Here is a 22,894-nt window from a genome sequence, read left to right on the forward strand (position 1 = left end):
AGGGTTAGTAAACCTACGGAGGCACTTCCTTCCAAGAAACTCTCCCAGGTTACTTTTGTATCCCTGTTAGAGACAGGAAAACATCGATCTAGAAGAAAATGCCTTCAGGAACAAGAAGGAAGAAGATAGGTCACACCTTTTAGGTGAACAAAGAAGAGGTGAGAAACATGAGCCGGGATAGGGTAGACATCAAAAAATGAGTAAAGCTAATCACTGGAACAATTTGACAATTTCAATTTTCATTCAAAATGTATGTATTCTTGAAATATTACAAGCAAGCCAAAATTTCCCAAACTTTTTTTTAACTTGGTAGCAAACAGTTTAAATGTGGCAAAATGAGAAATGGACCATTCATTTTAATAGCAAAATTTTAAAATAAAAATCATACAGTCTTGAGAGGCGTCAAAAAATTCAGAAGGTAGCAGAAATTAAGACGAGTCAGGAAGGCTCTGAGAGGGCATACTCCATTTTGTGGTACAAAACTCATTTATTTGGCAGTGATAGGTTAGCGGTTGGACTCGATGATCTTAAGGGTCTTTTCCAACCTTAACGATTCTATGATTCTATGATTCTATTTCAGAACGGTTTTCCTTTGTAAGAATGAAGTTACACCAAACATAAATGTTATTTTATTATCTAGAGAAATCAACAAAAGTGTACAGAGATTTTGTTAACAGAAGGAAGCGGGGCACCAAGGGGCATTACTTTTCCTAAAAGGGATATATTTGAGATGGATTCCTGAAGACTTTTAAGCTGATGGGTGTGTTCCCACCAATATTCTCAGAACAGGGATGAAGAAGGAAAAAGAATAGAGAAGATTTCCTTCAGCTTTGGTCACCCAGGAGATAGGTATAACATATATAAAATCTCAGGATGTTTACATATCTAACTCACAGTTAGGGTATGGAAACAATACCTGCAACATAAGTTTACTTTAGAATATGTCTCAATATGTTTACAGGGATTTTTCATTTGGTTTGTAAACCTTGTATCTGTACGTGGTACAAGGGAGAACTGACAGTATTAGCTCACTCCAATAGCATATAAACCATCGCTGACTTTCAACCCTTTAATATAAAAAAGCAGTTTATTTCTTACAATGAATGCTGGAAAAAAGGGTACTGAATGACAAATTTCAGGTAGTTCCTGTGGAAAAAAGCCAACAGATGTTCCCTGTTAAGTGATACACCTGGCAGCAGTCCCCTGGCCAATCAGCACAGCTGTTACCAGTAGAGTGGCATAATGAATGCGGGGATTTCTTACGGACAAATCCATGAGAAATTAGGTTTCATTAATTTTGGTTCTGAGAGGATCATGTTGAAAGAATCTAGACTTTTAACAATATCTTCCCTTTCACTAAGTTGCTCAGCTGCAAAACACTAATGGATCAGTAAGTGCATACAGCAGGATGTAGGAACAGTTCCTAACTGGATGCAAAGCCCTGCATCTTATCTTAGGCTACACCTGATTGATTTTATATGCAGCACAAGGTACAGAGACAGAATCAAAGAATGCGCTGGGGTGGAACGGACCTTTAAAGATCATCATGGGAAGGGACATCTTCCACTAGACCAGGTTGCTGAGAGCTCCATCCAACCTGGCCTTTAGCACTTCCACTGATGGGGCATCCACAGCTTCCCTGGGCAACCTGCTCCAGTGCCCCACCACTCTCATCATAAAAAATTTCTTCCTTATGCCCATCTATACCAACACTCTTTCAGCTTAAAATCATTGCCCCTTCTCCTGTCACTACAGGTCCTGGTAAAAAGCCTGTCCCCATCTCTCTGATAAGCCCATTTTAAGTCCTGAAAGGCCACAATAAGGTCTGTCCAGAGCCTTCTCTTCTCCAGGCTGAACAACCCCAACTCTCTCAGCCTGTCTTTGCAGGAGAGGTGCTCCAGCCCTTGGATCATTTCTGTGGCTTCCTCTGGACCCGCTCCAAGAGGTCTATGTCCCGTCTGTGCTGAGGGCTCCAGAGCTGGATGCAGCACTGCAGGTGGGGTCACGCCAGAGTGGAGTAGAGGGGCAGAACCACCTCCCTCGACTGGCCGGCCACGCTGCTTTTGATGCAGCCCAGGGTACCGTTGGCTGTCTGGGCTGTGAGCACATCGTCGGCTCACGTCCAGTTTTTCAGAACGGCCAATACAGTACTTAACTCTTCCTAACTCTTCAAAAATCTACTCCCCTGGCCCCAAAGAACTCTGATTTGGGCTTCATGTAATTCAGGTAAGTGATGCATCATGATTCTGAGCAACTCCTAATTTCTATTAAGTTACACTGGAAGAATTCTTGCTCATCTTGCATGGCCGCATTAATCCATTAATTTTTTAGTTACTGCACGTTGTTGCCATTATGCTTGCACAATGTAATTTACGTTTAAAATCTCAGTGAATTGCCCCAGCTGCTTATCAGAGCCAGCACTGTGGGCCCAAGCGTTCACTTAGATAGCTAAGCCAGACTCAGTCTGCATGACGCCTATAATGTGACTCATCACCTACTCTCTAAAGAGAGGAATGACTCCTGTGCCGCAAATGTAGTCAGAACTGCAGAATATTTCCTCTGTTGCCTTGCAACAGTCTATACTGATTCCTCAGTAGGGAAATAGATCTCTGCGTTTGGGTCCTGTTTATTGTAACTACCATTCTAAATGCTTGGGCTTACTTGCGCATAACGAGCAAGAAGGAAGGTAAGATGCAAGTCATACGTTCCTGTATCACATAGCCTTACCTTTCCAAATACACCTACTTCAAAAGGTCTCAGCATCTCCTACCTTCCCTACGATGCAGTTCAACAGAAATAGGTGGCAGCTTTATTTCCCAAGTAAACAGATACTGAGATGTTATTTTTAAGAACAGAAGGAAACTTAAAGTGACCTATGCAGCAAGCCTGGAAGGACTGATTTGGTAAAACTTTGGGTTATTATTGACACAGATGAGAAAAAAAGATACAGCACATCCTCAGACAGTAGTTTAAAGGCATATGGATTTAAGTGTAACACAGCCTAAAAAGAATGTTGAAGACCAGGCAGAGATAAAGTGCATGCAGCTAAAGCAGGCCATTCAGATTTTTACAAAATGCCTTTCAAAGAGCTTTATGACCACTTAATCCATTTTCTCTTCTTGGAATCTGTCTGCATCATTCATGTAGTCTTCAAGATCATTATATCTCTGCAAATAAAATAAAACCTGTATTATTTTATGAACGTTCAATAACTGAATTACATAAAGACCACTTTTTCTTTTTCTTCAATACATTAACAAGCATGCCAATAACAATTCAGAAGCAATGGCATCTGAAAGCTTGCTAAATGCAATTGTACAGGTCGTATTAAAACAGTTCATAAAGTTTTTCTGAATAATTCAAAGTTCTTCAGTGTAAACAGAAGAATAAAATATTGTTTCTGTGCCTCACATACGTGTCCCAATCTTTCTAAGTTACAGGTTGAGTTTGTGTTGCTGCGTTCAGCTGAAACAGGAGCCTGCCCACCCCAGCCCACCGATCATGCAGCTGTCAGAAAGCTTAATGTCAAAAGTTGACACAAACTCAGTGTGAATGCAGCAGCACACCACTGTTTGGGCGACCGGGTCAGCAGAAGTGGATGAATGGTGAAGCTGAGTTATACTACTGAAGCCCAGTAATTCAGAACTGACCAATTAAACCAGACATCTTATCTCAGCTTACTTCTATCTGCTTGGAAAAGGTCACATCGAGTAACTCTGCTGTACCTTCTGAATCCAGCCACTGTCATCCAACTGGCTGAAAAGCCGTTCGACCGTGTCTTTGACCGGTTCGTCCTCAACACCATCCACCTCAGTAATGGAGCTGCAATCCACATGCAACTTGTATTTGAAGTGCTTCAAGTTATGATAAACTCTTGTACGATTTGCACACACCACGCCAACCTTCAAAACCTAGGCCAAAGTGAACAAATCATTCTCTCTCACAGAATTGCAATTACCTTGACAATATAAAGAATGGCTAAGTCAGTCTAGTAAGATTTTTAGCAGCCAGTCTAGGAAGACTTTTTGAATAATGAAATAAACAGAATGATTGTACATGTGTAAAATCAGTGCAAACCCATGTAGTTTTCACAGCCACAGCAGAACAATTTCTGAGCAAGCAGGGGCCAGCAAGTCTATGCAATGGCAGCATATCAGTACTGTCTTCTTGCAAACACAACCATGTTTATAATTGGTAGTAGCTTTCCTATCTCCTAGTGGAACTTTGTTACAAAATCACTAGTATTCTAGACTATCATCATATTGTGAAAGCAGAGGAAGAGAAATAATTTTTTTTGCTTAATGTGTAGTACTTCCTAGAGACATGGAATACCAGTTCTAGCATTTTGCAGGCTGACTAATATTCAATATTACTTCAAGAAATACCTATGAATACAAGCAGACATATGCCTAGAAACAAACATTTAATGAATACAGTGAGAGACTGGATTTCATAAAAACAAAATCTGAAAGCTAAGGTTTCATACAATGCAAATGTTAATCTGTAACTGTCTGGGAGGTATAGCTAGGCCATAACGCTGTAGAAACCAAAGCCTCTGCATCTCCCAGTTATCACCAGTTTTACTCCTATAATTTCCATGCAGAAAAAGACAGAACTGTCTTATTTAACAGTTTTCTTTACAGCGGTATTTATAGATAAACAAATAGTAAATATGCATGTAAATATATAATCAGAGCATGGATTAGAGTTGATTCATTACCATCTATCAGCACTAACATTAAATACAGGCAACTACTTTCACGTATCTTGAACTCAGATTTTATACAAAGGTGTTAAATGGTGAAGGCGTCTACCTGAAAATACCAAGTAATGTACTGGTGACAAGAATCTTTGGCAACCCTAAATCTTCACTAAGAGTATGTGAAATTGGAGGTGTGGGGAGAGGGGAAGATTCAAAGTTCACCTGCATTTAAGGACATCCTGCATTTCACAAGAGTAAGTTTTGTTCCATTTCTACACGAGAAGTCGCTCAAGTACATACAATGGCACATCAGAAGAGGAATCTGTCCCCTGTAAATGACCCACAGGTGCACCGATGACTACTCCAACCCATGGAGACAAAGCCTCTCAGGTAGGAAATCTACATCTGGCTGGTTTTCAGAGGTCAGGTTTTCTACACTCAAAAGCAACATAATTAATACACGTGTAAAGAAATTCAGCTCCTGATACATACAGGAGAAACTGATTTAGTTTTAAAAAAAAACAACCCCATCAACTTATCCTTGTTTGGATGGGCAGCATTGTTTTGGACGGGCAGCATTGTTTTGGACTGATGTCTTATCACACCTTTGCGAGTAAAAAACAGGTAAATGGCTAAAGGTCAAAGTTCTGTGTGTCAGTAATGCAAGCTGCAGTGTATTGACATTTCAGATTACATGCACATATATTAAAAACCCAACCATGTTATATATTGCAAAATGATTTCTTCTGAGCTACAACAGTGATACCCTTTACTGCTGCCATTGGTAATAATCTGAATACTTTTTTAAATTATAAGAAGGTTAAGTTTTAGCCAGTGCTTACAACCCACATCTTCAGGAAGCTTTTCTGAATACATGACCAAATGTTTGCCGCTGTGAGCAGTTCTCCAAAACACCTGACCTACTTGTATGTCCTAGCACTAGCAGTACCTACTGACAATGACAGTAACAGAAATGCATGTTTATATTTATAAAGATTATACAAGCTACATTTATATTTTTATGTATTATGTATTTCTTAAATATATTAATATACTGAATTTCTTAAATACATTAATCAGCAGCTCAGCTGATGTAAGCAAGCGTAATATCACTGAAGTCAAGAGAGACACCCTCACGCAAAAGAATTTTTGATCTGACCTGCAGTAGACGGTTATTAACTGAAATGTCAACCATCTTGAGATAAAAATATTACTATTACTATACAGCAACTCTCTACTGATCATGTACATGTACCGATATGCAGCTCCATTCTCTTCTCTCCCCGAAACTGAAAAGCTAAGGTTTGTGTTTGGTGCTAGAGGTGCTTTTGGAGTGTAAGACCTACCAACCAACGCATAACCTTCACTCATTCAAATTTCCAGAAGTACCATTTCAAATACTGAAACAATCAAGAAGCGAGCTGTGGTGTTTCAAATAACATTTCATAACTTTCCAAGCATCCCAAGCAATGAGCTGCAGCATCTGGAACGTTATGTGATGTAAAATAGGAAATATCATCTTGCATTGACCTAATGGCCCAGGTCTTCCCCTGCGACAACAGCCAACAGGAGATATTTAGGAAGCCAGTGTAAGGCACAGGACAAGCACCAGAATGATCATAACATCAACATACAGCTGCTAGCAGTCAGCAGTTAAGACAGTCTGTATTGTCCCAACTCTCATATTCCATAGCATGGAAGAAGCTTCCCCAGGAAACCGCTTAATCCCTTTTGGGACCCACTAACACTTTTCACTTCTGAAGTATCTTGTGGCAATGAGTTTCATAGTTCATTTATGTGTGAGGTGTAAAGCATTTCTACATTGGAGAAATGCCAGAGGCAAATAGCTACAACATTGTATAATGTAATCATGTATTATGTTTTTAAAGAAAGAAAGATTGTCTGAAAATACAATGCTATTTCAGAATACAACTTTGGAAAGAATCTCAGTACTGTGCCCATTCTAATTTTTTCCTCTCGCAGTTCTCAGAGACTCTGTCCTAATGCTTAACTTATCTACTCAAGCTGCCATATCAGCCAAAGTTGTGTTAAATCACTTTGTATGGAATGCAGGAGCGTAGCCTGACGATAGCGCAACACGTAGTGACTGAATCCATGTCCTCTAAGCACGACTGTGAACGGAAGTAGAACATCAAGACCGAGAGTAGAAAACGGTTTATAAACCAGGTGACACAGGAGCAAAGAAGTGGGGGGAACACCAATACCTCTAAACTAATTGATTCTCCCTGACCATGAGGGAATGAGAATTGGCAGCTGCATACAGAACAATCACTGCAAGCCTAAGCAAAACTGGAACAGCTGTTTCACTTCTCTTTCTACTGGCAAAGCAGAATACTTCAGAGATGAGAGAAAAGGAAAGTTTTATGCAGAAGAGGAGAGTTGGAGGTCTGTTTTTGTTCTCTCCACATCTACTTTTCTTGGGTATTTTCAAATAAAACCTTAGAAAATAGTCCAACTATGTGTTTCCATTCAATCTGATCTGCCAGTGCTGAACTGCCTTCTCTTTCAATCAATTAAGTTCTTGAAGTGCCGGTTTTATGTAGTCCTGTGTGCCTTTTCTCTTTTTTCCTCCTTTCTTTTTTCTCAATTGTCAGGAGAAGTTGATCTACGCATTGCCAGCAGAGCTTCAAAGACTACTGAGAACAGTACCTTTAGCAGTCTACATTACAGGTCACCATAAGAACATGAATGTTGCATTACAAAGGCACTATCAAAAATTACTGGAAAGTCCTCAGTAACTCTCTCTCCTGGGTCTGTTCTACAGCCCATGAGCTATATTGAGCATGCACACAGCAGGCATCTCACCGGCTGCTGGGATACACAGGGTAAGAAAACCTCTCATTTTCTACTATTAAGCTGAAGAGGACAAAAAACGAACTAGAAAGTTAGTTCAATATTCAGTAAGATATTCAAGTTTTTACCAAAGTGAAAAATAGCCAATGCTTTATGTAGGAAAACGTCTGGACAGCAGCAAGGGCATTGCTACAGTTATTTCCACAGTTAAGCTGGAAGTTGAGTAAAGATTAAATTCTTGGGCCAGTTCATTTATTATTTCTCGTTAGGTAAGGCACACACTTCCCATGAAAGACTAAAGATTTTTAAGATAGGGATCTACATTTGGAGACCCATATATAAGGAAGAATGATGACTGTATGATGGAGTGCAGTATCACTGCTAGTATGATTGCCAAGGACTTACTGTTTTCCTGCAATAAACGAGGGGGACAGCCTTGCTGGAAAAGCCTAGTGCTTTTGACTATCACGCACACACAGACTTATAAAAACAGAGTATTAACAACTGCTGCTCAGAAGAGTCTGTAATCTATTTAAGAAAAACCGTGGCACAGATTTTCCTACATTCTGCATAACAAGCACAGTCCAATATGATGATATAATGATAATCACACTGACACCCCTCAAATCTCTAAGTTAGAATATTTGCAAAGATCCCAACAATATAGGCTTGAGCTTCAGTAAGGTGTACTTCCAGTTTGATGAGGGCTTCACTTTATTTTTATGTAAGAAATCTTATTATGCAACTTGTTATGACACTTTTTTTTTCAGCAAATACTGTGAGGAAATTCAGCTGTATTAAAAAATTCTTTTACACTCACAAAGAAAAGGAAGATATCTTCTATGCCTCCTGAAAGGGAAGAAAGGCAGAACTTGGATATCAGCTTGGAACACAACTGTAATGGTATTTTATTCTTGATAAATCGTGTGCTTTCAGCTTATCATATGAGGTTATGAATTACATTAATTATGAAGGTCATATGCATACCTAATCATAACAATTACTGATAGCTGTTAATTTGAAGGGAAGATCCCTATATATTAGGAACACCCAGGTTCTTAAGGGTCAAGGTCTTTAAAAGTCTCAGCTGTGAAATACACAGAATTGACTGTTCAAGATATCCAAAATAACTGCCTAGTGCAACATCATGTGACAACGCGGGAGATGTGTTTCATACCAAAAATATAACTTAATCCAAAATGTCCTAATAGAGACAACTGAGTGAGAAAAAGATGCAAGACTACCTACATGGAAATGTTCTCTAGTTTGGACAGGTAGTTCTGATAATGCAGTAATGAGAAAAAGGCTCTAATAAAACGTATTGACATCAGCAATTTCAAGTCTCAGTGCAACTGAGACGTCAAGATACTTTGTTCTGAGTGAACAGCTACATGGGAAACAGCAGATGTGAAAAGGTCGGAAGAACAAAGCAGTAAATTCTGCCTAGGCTGCACTTGGACTATTAGAATGACAGAGGCACTACTGCACTCAACGTTCTGACCTAGAGCAAACAACTGTTGGAGTGCACATGGATGCTCCAAATGTTAGAGGCACAGTAGGCACCAAATTATCAACCGTAGTGACCCAATGGAGAACAAACTTTACTTGCAACAAAATAGAAAACACAATCATTCAATGGAGAGGGCTGTCAATTACACAGAAAGTTACTTTTGTAATGTTTCTGAATGCTAATCAATGCAGGCTTCCTGCTGGGAAAGCCTTAAGGGAATTACAGGCACACACAAAAGTAAAGGGCTTTCAAGTGACCTAATTTTAGTGAAGAGTCATTCTGATATTTAGAATATATGTAAATCTGAGGCAAATGTCATTCTTGACTTAAAGCCTCAAACTCCTGGCATACAGAGATAGTATCTATTCAGGACTTAAAAAAAAGGTCACAGTAGTTCTCAGGTACTTGGTGAAAACCAGGAATGCCAGGCAGGTGCAGAGCATCACTCAGTTCTGTAATTTCTTCACTATTGGTCTTCCTTTCTTTAAGCTACGCATCCACATTAGGATTTTCAATCTCCTATTAAATGTTCTCCGACAAAACAAAAAATTCTTCAGAAATAACGGATTGAATGCTCGTATTAGAACTTTGGTTAGTATGTGAATCTTCATGTGTGCTGTCAGCCTCTTTGATGCACCCTCAGCCTGTCTCCCCATGCACCACAAAAGACAAGCATGCAGAGCAGGATGCCATGTACCTAGGGTATCCTTCTTGCCCTGGATGGGACTCAGACTATAGAGATTTAAACCAGAGGAAAAATTGATGCAAACGTCTATTTTGACTTGAAAGCAAGAGCTATCAATAACACATACTGTATGTCTTAGAGCCCTTTACCTTTTTTATCATGAAGTCCAGCTCAAGGCTAGGTATACTTACTAGTGCTTCCTGTGGTGCAAGTACATGTGCTGCATCAGGTAGTGATAGGAAGTGGCAAAAGGGAGGAGGAAACAGGACACTGATCATTGTGATGCAGACAAAAACAAAGGTCATAGAAAAACATCAGATTTATTTTCTTGATAAAAGTTAGGTTTATTTGAGGTTATTTTTCATTACCTCATTCCCAAGATATAAGAAGGGGGGGGAGGAAATGCCTCTATTCATGCTTCTAAGTTGCACAGGAACTTCCTTTGTAATTCCTAGCTAAATCCAAGACTGTACTCCAAACTGCAAAATGGTCCTCATATTTTAAAAATTAGTAGGGTTCAGACATGAAAGTACAGTAGCTTAACTCTTGCCTCTCGCATTATAGACAATAGATGTGTTGATATGATTTTTATTCTTTGTACGATTTCCTGTAACGCTAAACAAAGCATAAAAGTAGTTGTATGGGGTGCTTGTTTGAAGTTACCTGCTTGTCATCTGACATGAAGTCATCTGCTTCCAAAGTTCTACTATTATAGAGCTTTCCAGAGAGCAGCACATTGAACTTACAATACCGATTCAATTCACAGGCCTGACAAGAGATATTTTCTGGATTTTTCAAGATTATGCGAACATCTGGGTAACAATCCACACGCTCCTGAAAAACAGATTTCAAATAACATTAAAGCATCTCTGTAAACAGAAAGATGCCTCAAATAGGCTGCTGAGTACTCTGTACTCGCATGAAATCAATGCGATAGAAACTTAAGAGATTCAGATCTGGAGTCCTTCACCATTCAGTTGCAAACATAGACCTTCTCATTTTCCAACACTTCACTCAGTTCTAGTTCATTAATTCCTTCTTTTGGCTTCAGACCTTCCTGCCTCCTGGCACTCATTCTTCCCTCATCTTTTGTTTTCTTTTTTTGTTTTTGGAGGGGGTGGGAGAGCAACTATAGCAGTTGGTCTACTTCAAATAAATACACTGTATCTCTCCACTGGCCATATGCCATTACTACAGTGATTATTAGATCACCACACCTATCACACTAATACTATTCTAGTAATTTGCATACAGTGACTACGTATACTGTATATCAACTGATTTTTTTTAAGTAGTAGAAGGTTCATTATGAACATACTGGTTTATCTTTTTGTGGAGGAGGAAGAAATTTTGTTATAACATTTAGCAAGTCACAAAAAAATCCTCAAAAATTCATCTGCTGAAGTTAGCAGGGGAAGCATTCAGGTAACTGAGAAGAGATTGTGTTCTGTTACCTGAATGTTTATCTTGTTATAAACAGATAAAATACTTCCCATGTTTATAAGTATCAAAACAAGTTACATAAGGTGAAGAACAATTATTTTCTATTTAAACAGTAAATATAATTATAGCGATTATTGCACCTTTACTGAGAATTACAGTATTAAAACAAAGATCTGCCAGTAATAATATGATTTGGAGCTCACTTTACTATTTAAAGTAGAAACTACATACCTTGTATCGATCTTTCCAGCGACTTCTAGAGATTAAGTTCTCAAGACGCGGCTGAATGAAACGGTCATCCAAATAATGAAGTGAGAGCAACATATCTTGCGCATACTTCTTTTGTCTTGTTCCATCTGTGCAGTGAAAGTCATTACTAATTTGCTGACCACTCTACATTACACAAGTTTCTTCAAATAAAATTTCCAAGGACATCATGCTCCTGCATACTAAGAACTATGAATGATTTTAATAAATGATTTCCAAATAAATTTGCTACTGTTATCCATAAAAGGGACCCATCCATCTTTGCTAAACCGATATATTTCATTATTTTAAAATCTTGTATCACAAGAGGTACATGAATAAACTCTACAATCAAGGTCAAAATGAAAAGCTGTCATCCCAAATGGAGACCCATTAACTCAATCCCATTTAAAACAACGGAAAAGGGGGAGGAGGAGGAAGTGTCTTGCTTTTTATATATTATGAACTGCCTGCATAAACTGGGGAAGGGAGAAGGTTGCAATCCACGAAAACAAACTGCTCTGACCTGCTTCACAGCCAAAATTTTGAAAACTCTCTTCATCACTTATAAAGAACACATAGAAACTTTCCTTTACACTTCAGGAACAGAGTCAGATGCCTTGAGTTAGGCAGCACAAGTACTTCCAAGTACTTACTCAAGCAAAAGAAATAAATAAGTATGAGGATGAATAGAACTACCACTATTCCACAACTGCCTCCCAAATATGTGCTGGACTCCAGGATTTCAAGAGGACTTTCATAGGTGCAGGCCAATTTGTACTGTCTTGAGCTTCAGCATGTACGGACACGCAAATTAATTCGGCTACGTTTCCTAGACTTCTAGCAGTGCTGTTACCAAAGAAACAGAACTGAGAAGGACCACTGGCTATCTAGCTTTCTGTATAAAAACTGTTAATTGTCATAATCATTATAGCCGTAATTACAATTAACTGTTTTTCCATATACGCTTTACACGCACACATTTTCAGTAAGTCAGCTATACTAAAGGCCTGAAGAAGCTGTGCTGGACCATAAAAAAATCCCTCACAATAAGAGGCAAGTCTGAGCTCTAATACTAAAGTAGCTGCTCCTGATTCAAACTAATGAACAGATTCACTTCCATTAACTCAGAAAAATCCATTCTGTGTTATAAAAATGTATCTTTGTAACACTGGGCTATGTTCATACTATGCAACGTTCATCAGAAAGACAGAATACAACCTCCAACTCGTTCGCATAGCTGATCTACTCCCAGCACTTTGGCAGTAAGTTGCTAGTTTTGTAGAGCAAATACAATTTGAAATAGAAGAAAGCTATTATGACATAAAACTGGCAAAGTTTACTTACTATTTTTCATAACCTTGTTTTCACTTGGTAAAACAAAACAAAACTGACAGTGAAAGAACTAGCAGTGGCAGATAAAAGACATTTTTAGCTCTAAGAATGCACAGCCTTTGTTCTGAAACCTGTGGTGTACTTCCTCTTTGGCACTTTGCTGACTCCTTCCACAACCTGACACTGACAGTCCTCTTGTTAATCCCATCTTTACAGTGCTTCTGAAACTACATGTGAGGCGGCCATTCAGCCCCACTAGGCCAAATGCCAAAAAGCACTTCCTCAGTAAGAACAAGGCAAGAAGTACTGGCAGCTGAAATTTATTTATCTGAAAGCACAGACATTAAAAAAAAAAGAAAAAATCAGATATGGAGTAATCTCCATAACTAAAATAATTTATTATCTATCAAATTCCTCAGAAAAATCTATAAAGCATGTGACATTTTGACAAATCAGCTGACCTTGCAATATTTTCATTGGGATATTTACTTTGAAATTAATTTCACTTTCATTCCAGAACTGTTACTACTGCTCAGTAACACAGAAACACTCCCCTACATCTCAGAATGCCTTCTAGGCTTAAAGGAATTAAGTCTAAACATCATTCCAAGAATAGTCTACCCTTTTCAGATAGAGTCCCCCCTTGCCCGCCCCCCCCAAAAAAAAAAAAAAAAAGTAAGTAACAGAGCAGCAAAACCAAGAACAGATCCCAGGACTCACAGTGCTATACTGTACTTGGGAGATATATCTTCCCCTGGAATAAACATCTTGGTATAAGTTTGAATACACTATTATATTATTTAGTGGAATTTACTTACCATATAATGAGCTCAGAAAAGTGTCATCAATTGCATTTATGAGGAAAGCCTTTACTATTCTTTTGAAGTGTACATAATGATCACAGCGAGATACTGGAAAGAAACCAATACAACCCAAATTTAAAAAAAAAAAAAAGCCAAGCAACGTTAAAAGTCCTGTAAGAAGAATTTCTTTCCATTATTGTAAATTTAGAATTTTAAAGTAATTTAAATAGATATTTAAAAATAATTTCAACACACAACATCCATAGCCTTATGTCCTTGCCTTTAAATAGTGCTCCTCATCCCCATGATCTTAATGAATTTTAGCATCCTGAAGTCACACATCCTTTCAACAAGAAGAGCCCACAGTAAGAGCTACAAACACTAAACGAAGAGAATAATTTTTTTTATGAATAGCAGGAATTAACGTAAACCTGAGAAGGTGAGGCTCATGGGGCTTTTTTTCTAACTTTCTTCCAAATACAATTCTGCTCAGGTCTTTTCTGGGGAAGAAATACCACAAACACTTTTGACCATCTACACTACCACTGACTGTCCAGCCAGTATATACCTGCTTCTGAACAACAAAATATGTAAGAAGAGAACTAGTGCAAAGTTCTGATTCGAATCTCTCTGCTCCATCCAGATACCAGTTTTCATAAAAGATCCACTTGAAAAGTTTTCTTGCTCTGTGCAGTGCGGCTGAAATTAACCAGTGAATTCAGAAACCCCTATAGGCCTCTGCTCCCAAGCCACCATAGAATAAAAATACATTAAAAGAAACAAATGCCAAGCCCCCCCAAACCCCCAACTCATGGCAAGAATTTGACATCACTCTCCAGAACAGAATTTGGCCAGAATTAACATAGCTGCTCTTAGCACAGAGAATGATGCTTTTAGGTTCCACAGGCATGACTGCATCACAGGTAGCCTATGTCATCCTAAATCAGACCAACTTAAAAAAAATCTGTGCAATAGGGTTTCCCCTCCTTCCCCCCAAATTATACCCTCCCATTAATAAGATACAGAAAGACTGTAAAAGTTTACTGTGGAAATCAGAGTACTTCCACAATAAACACAATAAACTGAAGCCTTTTAGGAATCTGCTTTTAAACTACCACATCCTATTACATAGTATTTTTGTTTGCAGCCTGTTACTGTTCACTACAGCACTACAACCAAGTTATACATATAGAATTGTCCCTAATTTTGATCTTACAGTGTGGGACATAGTGTGCCAGCAACTCGCTATTTGATGTATTTAGTTCCTTCTGTTGTGGCTGGTTTTCACTCTTTTCATCATCTGTGTTGTCATCATCATCTTCCTCTTCCTCTACTATAAAATCTTTCATGCTGTTGCTGTCACTTTCACTGCCTTCTGTTGGTGTGAGGGGCAAGTGACCAAGTGGTTCTTCTTCCATTTCTTCTTCACCATTAGAATCCTAAGTAAGTTTAAAAAAGTATTTTAAACACAAGAATTTTCAGTATTTGCACTGACAAAATCCTATCTATACCGGATAAGATTTTTCACCTTCTACTAAGACCATTTGTTCAATTAACAAGAAATAATGTTTCCAAAAAATACATCATTCTGTACTAGACGACAATTACTTGCAGCTTCAAATCAGCCATGTCCATGTACCTCTCTTCAGTCTATTTGTAAGGATTAAGCTAACGTGAGACCTCTAAGTTACTTCAGCAGGTATTTTGCTTCTTGATCAAAATCATTTCACAGCCCTCTCATGCATCTGTTCTTCACAGAAAAAAAAGGAATGTTAAAGAAGTTTTCCTTTCTGACTACATAGAGAAGATAGATACCCGTGTTCTAAGCTGATTAGACATTAGAATGCCTGAAAGAGCAAATGAAATGAAATTCTTAAATCTTTAGTGATTAAAATGAAACTCAAGATAAATGTTTTCAGCTGTCAATATTGTTACCTAGTTAATGTGATAACTGTTAAGATGTGATAGAACTACTGATTTGTCATGAAGAAAACAAAATAAAATCCCACTAGTTTCTATCTATTAATCTTTGTCTTCCCCTACATTCAGTATTTTCTCCAACTGAATGTCAAAGATAAAATCCAGACCTCAGAATTTTCACTGCTGCAGGATGTCCGAGTTGCTCTTTGCCTTGCAAGTTCTTTCAACTTTGCAAACACTTTCTGTTTCCTATTAGTAGAAACATTTTCTGTAGGGCAGGTTTTACGAGGTTGCTGTTCTTCAGAACTCTCATCTTCATCAATTATACAGTGGCGTTTAGCAAAAACTTTTCTAATAGGTATATCGCTGTCCTCACTTTCATCACTGTCATACAAGATGGAGGTGTTCAACCTTTTACGCTTCCCAGGCACGATGCACTCATCCTCACCTTCTTCTGCTAATTCCCCATCGTGGCTTTTCTCTTCCTGATCTGAAAGGCTGTTCTTCACAACAGCTTCATCTTTTTCCTCTACCTCATCTTCTGATGTGGTAGGCTCTTCCTCCTCAGAGGTACATAAGGGTTCATCATTGCTGTCAAGTAGTATGAGCTCCCTTTTAGTACGTCTCCAATCAACTCGGGATTTGGATGACAGTTCTGCTCCTGCCATCTTATTTCTTGTTTCATATCTTCTGACGACTTTTATATCCATTGGAAAGCTGTGACAACACACCAAAATACAAACCGGTAGAACAAAGCACTTAATACATTACGCCATTCAAAAAAAAAAAACAAAAAACAAACAAGGGCATACATATCTTGTTACATATGCTTATGACTTAACAATCTCATTATTAAGAGACACACACAGGAATCAGCACCGAACAGAACTAAGCACGCACAGTAACTTCAGAACAAGATATATCCGAGTCAAAACCCGCCGAGGAGCAGAACTGCCCACCCCAAGCACGAAGGAACTGGAGAAATCAGGCCTGAAGCGCAGGTACAGACCCCATCCCCCCCCGCCCCCCCCCGAGGCCCACGGCTGAGGGCGCCGGGCCAGGCCGCCCCGCAGCAAGGGCCGCTGACGGCGACCACGAAGGAGCCACGTACGCTGCTCCTCGGGGCTCCCCCGCGGCCATGGCACACGCAACCCGCAACCCGCAACCCACCCCCGATCCCGACCCCGATCCGGATCCCGCCGCGCCTCGCGCCGCAGCCATTATTGTTACCGTTAACGTTCCCGCCGCCCCGCGTAGGAGCCGCTGAGAAGAGACTACCGCCCCCCCAGCTCTTCGCGCGCCTCGATTGGTCCTCACCACCTGTCACTCAGCCGCCGCGATGTTTACGGAAGTGCTGGCAGGGTGCGGGGAGGGGGCGTGTCACGTGGTGTGGGCGGGCTCTGCGGGTTGGCGCGCAGCGCTGGGGTGCCTGAGGCCACGGGTTCGAGGCCTGCCGCCGCCGGCCCCTCCCCGCGTGCCCGCCGGCAGGTCTCCAGCAGCGTCAGGGTGTGGGGGTTTAGCTGTGATCGCACGGTTGCTCGCGCTAGGTGCATTCCTGATGAAAACCGGTGTGGGCCTGCGAGGCACGGCACCTCCCCAAAGGGGCTGCCAGAGGCCGCCGCTGGTCGCCTGTCACTGAGGAGCAGCCTGAGGCTCGCCCAGCCAAAGCAGCTTCTTCAAAGCTGCCAGCACTTCTGCTCTGCAGCCCTGGGAACAAACCCGCTGGATTTATTGTGTTCAACCCCCAAGTGATGGGGGAGGTGAAAGCAGGTTGTGGGACCCATAACTACGGGGATGTTTTGGGGGTGCTAGTCTGGGGCCCAGCCAGGGAAGAAATCCCGGCAGTGTTCGTGCTTGGGAAAGCCTCTGCCGGCCCACCCATCCTCCACAGGCCTCTCGGAAGACAGAAACGCTTTCTTTGGTGTCTGTAAATCACAATTTGGGTATGGTGCCTGCAGCATCTCATTGGGCCTCCCAGCCAGAAGCAGGAGCACGGCAAGGGCTCTGGTTCTCTGCAGCTTACGCTATATCCATGTGGAAAATCAGAGGTGGGGTGACAAAGGTCCTAATAGTGATGGTGCTCAAGGAGAGACCTGCCAGATCAGCACAGGGCTCTTTTTCTTGGTAACAGCAATTTCACAGCATGCACTGAATCACTGAGCATGTGTGCTACTCCCAGCTAGGGCTGGCCCTTATGTGGGGAACCCCAAAAATGGAGGTTAGGGGATGAGAAGCTGGCCTGAATGTTGTCTTAGTCACCGGGGAAAGTGGGAGTATTGCAGCAGAGGAGTTTGGGAGTTGCAGGGTGCAATTAATTCATAAGGAACTAAGTTGCACTACTTTAGCTGCTCCAAGAACAAGACATTTTCTGGATGAGTATATACAGGAAACTATTAACATCTACAATAATGAGCTTCTGTTGTTTTTCTGCTTAAAATGTTTATTGACTAAGATGCTGGATTCTGGTCAGAGCTAATACTCCTACAGATGCATTTTAATAACAAGATTTGTCTCTTAAGTTTGTTCTGCTTTGCTTGGTCTGTGGTAGAAAACTACTGCTACTTTGGAACTCATTCTGCTGACATTTTTTTGTACTGTTTTAACAAGACCTTGTAATGGTCTCCATGTATTTCTTTAAAAGTTGGTGGTAAACAAACCACAGGGAGAGGAAATACCTGGAAATAAAAAACAATTACTTCTCATCCTATTTGCATAGTGCTGCTGTGGATTTCACATGGTGAAGAGGTGTGGACAGGTGTTTATGTAGGTGGTGGGTTGAATTCCCACTAAAACATTTATATTGCAAGGATTAGAATGGTTATAACTCAGGGATTATATTGCATTAAGGGATTTGTAGTCCTGGGCTCACATTTCTTTTAATTGGTTTAAATTGAAACTCAGTACGTGAATTTTCAAATAAATAAACGATCAGCGTTTGCCCAGGATTTAATTTTTCCTCCGAACTGTGGAGGCCGTTGACATTTCGGGGTGCTGCTCTGTGTCCCTGGTCTTCATCGCGCTTCTTGCTTCTGACGTCGCCACCTAGTGATAAAAGGCGTGAAGAAAACCTTGTACTAACTCTTGTAAAGGAGATAGGAATGAGGTAATTACAATGAGTATTATATGTAACGGAAGAAAATATATAAAATAAATTTTTTACTTCAGTGACGTGAAGAGTTTCATTTATGAATAGCGGCTTCTGAAGGACAGCTAAGAAGCTTTTCTTATGCGCAATGCTGATGTTTCTGATGATTTTTCAGGTGAGTTCCAGTGCCAGGGGAGTCTGCAGCGTGGGGTCATGTGGTGTCCTCCAATTTTAGAAGCAGACTTCCAGTCAAGAGACACAAGTTTTCCAAACAGGCCAATTTTCCTCAAAGCTCCTTTCTAAATTTCTTAAATTTAAGAAATTTACTACTACGCATTAAGCAAACTCATCCGTCACGTAAAAAGTAACTGCAGTTGGTTTTCATGTGTACCATAGCCCTTTTACAGGGCTTGTGGAATCACTATGGCATGTGATGGCTACAGCATCTCCCCAGTACTGAGGTTTCGATTTTACTGGGTCTCCCAGTCTCCTGTGATTTTAGATAACAGAAAAATAAATACATTGTAAACTTGAATTTATTTTAAGTGGCAGCCCCCACTAGCCATTTCTGTTGCTAGCTACTTTCACTGCTGAGTATTTGCTATGCTGCTTTCCAACAGAGCTGTTAGTTGTCTGGCTACTGCTATGTTCGCATTGCGGTTTCTCTGAAGCTTGAGCTTTTCTGGGGTTCAGTGAGGTACAGGATTATATAGACATCCCTTCCACAAAACAGACCCTTCCTGCCTGGGGTATTCTCCTTTCCCTAAGGTAAGCAGTGGGAAGCTCGGAGCCCATATTCCCCAGGGACTGTTTCCTGTGTCATTGCAGCATTTGCAAACCCTCTGTGACTCCCAGGCATACGGAGCATTAGGCTGGCTCATGCTCAAAGAATAATGCTAGAATTTACCTCGACGAAAAAAAGGAAAAAGAAAGAAAAGCTCTTTTTCATTTTTTTAAAGAGGAACACACCCAAACTTATGAGGAGGTTAGGCCTGCTTGGAACAGGCACAGCCACAGAGGTAGCTCTTGCTCTCTGACAGAAAGCTCAGCGGCTTATTAGAACAGGAATGGCAAGACACCTCTGAGTTTGACAACAAGAGGTTTAGCCAAGGGAACCCATTACAATGAGCTCTAATGCTTTTGAAATGAATTTCCAGCCAGCATGAAGAGTTTCAGCATTGCAGTTCCTTAGAAGGGAGCATTCCTTTTACTGTTCACCAGCTTACATCAGTAGGGACTCCCTGTCCCTTCACCAAAAACTCTCCTCAGTCCCTTTAGTCATGCATTAAATAGAGACATAAAATAACCAGACAATAACTGTTTTATCACCAGAAAGAGCTGCTAGGAGCCATAGGGAGGCTCCCAAGTCAGACTATGCCTGGAGTGTAGAAACTGAATACAGGGTCATCTTCCTTTCTTTCATTCTTTTGTTCTTTCTCTCATTCTTTCTCTCTGTTTTTGTTGAACTCAACCTCCTACAGGGTACACGAACAGAATATTACAGGACACTCCTTACCTTGCATTTCTCTGCCTCCTGTTCCTCATCAATGGAAGACCATTCCCCTAATTTTAGGGAGAATCCCTGCAAATTATAAGCCTGCCCAGAAGCCCTGGTAGCTACTGGCTGACTTTCATGTGATTCTTGTCAATTTTTGCTATCACTCTGTAGCCCATATGATCAGAGAAATTGACCTTAATAGCTATAATTTCTTAGGAGAAAATATTCTAAGGTTCTAGTTCAATGCATATGTTGAAGAACATACATCTCCATTTAAAAAAAAAGTTTTTCCAAAAATTTTAAATGTGTTCTAGAGCATAGAGTTTTCAAACTAACTCTAAATGTCTTTTATTTTTGCATATTTTTGTTAATAGTACAACTTTTCTCAAAGACTGGAATTCATTTCTGCACAGAAGCCTTTTTAAGGAATTAAATGGGGTGTATGAGATCCTTAATCCTGATTCTAGCTCTTTGTGTAGGGTTGAATTTCATAGAAAGACTGAATTTCAGACAAAAGAAACCAATGGAGTTAACATTTAATCTCTTTTTGAAACACTGAGAGCTTTCTGGTCTCAAGAGGTTCTGAAATCATGTTCCATATATACAAAAGTTTTCTTTGTGTGTCTTGTAGGCTGGATTACGATAACTGGGAGGCTTGCATGTTTATGTTGTCTGCGGTGCCTTTGGGAGTTCTTGTTGTTCCTGCTATTTAAAAGTCCTAGTAGTTGATAAAAGGTGCAGTTTACTTAGACATTTGTGTGTGAGAGTTAAAATCTTTTATCTTCAGTGCCTGAAGTGTACGCAGTCTAATAGTAGGAGGGTACAAGGCTGAATATAGTTAAGGTTCATTGTCACTGAAGATCACCTGTATTTTGCTCCAGTTCCACTCCAGTAAACCTCAGTTTGTTCTGTTTTCACTGCCATAAGATTTCAGAAATACCCTGGCTTTTCACAATCACATGGAGTATGAATTACACCCTTCTGTGTTGAAGTAGGAGACCAAGGAGTAAATAGGATTTGATGTTTATCTGGTCCTGGTATGAGATCAAGGCATTCCTACCCCATGCTGGAAAGGTTCTGTTTGAATGATGTCGAGGTTTAGATAGTGTTGGCCGTAACTTGGCCATACTGATGTGCTGAGTTTTGAGCAAGAGCAATTCAAGGCATAATTTACTAGCATCCACAGAACTGTGTAACAAAGGTCAGGTCTTTTGTGCAATGATTTTATTCCACCTTCAGAGTTTTTCAACTTAATTCTGATATTTCTTTAAGAATTTAGTTTTAGCTTCTGGGTGGTTTCCTTTCTCTTTGTCACAAACCACATATAATCACTTGGCAGCAGTCTCTAGCTGGAGTATGAACTTTTGCCAGGAAGAATGTGATGAGTCATGATGTGTGACCAGAATAGTTGTGCTATTAGAATTGCCAAGAGCAGAGGGAGTTACCCCCTTAAAAGTGTGCTTAGCTACTCTAATATATTTGACCTGGGACAGCAGAAACAAGGAATGCTTAGAATAAACTGTAGTGGCAAAAGTGTGTGTCTGCTTGTATAAACCACATCTGCACTAATGTTTTACCACGATAATATACCAGAATCTCTATACCTGCAAAGCCTTTCACCTGTAAACTTGACCTTCATTGTTGGCCTGGCTTGATTAATAGCTATTAAAAACCTTCTTTTGTGTGTTTCTTTGCATTATATATCAGAAAAAAACATAAAGTATTTAAACTATAACGGCAAGAGCACCTGGCTGATTAACCTAAGCTGTATGTACTACAAAGAGAATACTAAAGTATATGCAAATAAACTGACAACTCTACAAATAATTTCTTATTGTGCCATTTGTTTCTCTTTAATCAAGGGAATGAAGGTGAGGTAATCCTGCTTGTCAGGAGGTGGAAATTTACATATTATAGCTGTAAAGTTAGAAATCTATTAAATTAATTTGCATAATAGCAAAGTCAGAATAAAGGATTGTTTCATCCCAGGGCTAATGGTTCTTCTCCAAGATTTACTGTTCGAAACGTAGTAAAGCACCCTTCATCTGAGGTTATTGTTTGTAATCAGATCCTTGGCACAAAGAAGAGATACAGGTATCAGGACAATTGGAGACAGTTCATGAGTTTTGTGTCTTAACCTGCTGCCAGTGGAACCAACAATGAAAGTTCAACCGACTTCAACCCCACAGACTTATACCCTGGAAGATCAACACAGGAAAAAGAGATGTGTGAAGAGATGCATAAGAGAAAAAGAGAAAGCAGGTTTGCATGGGTGTTCTTTGGAATAGATATATAATATATTTTAAAATGTAATTTTAATTCTAGATTTACACATTTGGTCTAGATGAAAAAAAGTAGATCATATGGAGAGTTCTTTCATTGTTAAAGTAACTAAAACGAAAGATGGATTTTCACTTTAGGTATTCAACTCTGAAATCCTTAATTCTTTCTCATTACTGTGAAATTTGCACATCTGCCCTTGTTCAAGGTTTTCCCAGCCTCCCCTTATATTCTTTTGTATCTGCCAACCTCTCATTCAAGAACTGGCCTGTGGTACAGCAATGCTGAATTTAGGGGGCATATTTTAAGTCTTTAAAATCTGGGAATCTTTCAGCATAATTGACCATATATGGACGAAAGAATGGTATTAATGGTATGTATTACGTAACAAAAATACCCAAAAGCCAACTAGACAAGGCAGATACAAATGCCAGTACCCAGTAGGTAATCAAAGATTACATTCTTAAGCACAAGTTCCTTGTAAGTACAATAACTTATTTTCTTTACAAAGTATGTTAACTCAATGTCCTTAGTTGTAGGTACAGTCTTTGCAGAGGCCAGATGGAGCAATGG

General features: G+C 39.9%; 1 protein-coding gene across 4 annotated transcripts; it reads right to left on the minus strand.

The window, feature by feature from the left end:
• Positions 1–336: 336 nt before the first annotated feature.
• CCDC82 (coiled-coil domain containing 82) lies at positions 337–16,801 on the minus strand. Of its 4 annotated transcripts, none has more exons than XM_075081762.1 (8): positions 16,689–16,801; positions 15,626–16,175; positions 14,755–14,977; positions 13,554–13,646; positions 11,386–11,510; positions 10,375–10,545; positions 3,726–3,911; positions 337–3,167 (listed from the first exon to the last, which is right to left on the minus strand). In XM_075081762.1, exons 2-8 carry the CDS (start codon positions 16,166–16,168, stop codon positions 3,102–3,104), a joined length of 1,407 nt encoding a protein of 468 aa, XP_074937863.1. In that variant the 5' UTR covers positions 16,169–16,175; positions 16,689–16,801; the 3' UTR covers positions 337–3,101. The 4 variants fall into 4 exon arrangements, with proteins under 4 accessions (XP_074937863.1, XP_074937872.1, XP_074937856.1 ...); XM_075081771.1 differs by having other exon boundaries at positions 16,629–16,699; XM_075081755.1 differs by lacking the exon at positions 16,689–16,801 and adding an exon at positions 16,570–16,661.
• Between the last annotated feature and the right edge of the window lie 6,093 nt (positions 16,802–22,894).

This window comes from Phalacrocorax aristotelis, chromosome 1 (genome assembly GCF_949628215.1).
Source record: "Phalacrocorax aristotelis chromosome 1, bGulAri2.1, whole genome shotgun sequence".
NCBI classification, from domain to species: domain Eukaryota; kingdom Metazoa; phylum Chordata; class Aves; order Suliformes; family Phalacrocoracidae; genus Phalacrocorax; species Phalacrocorax aristotelis.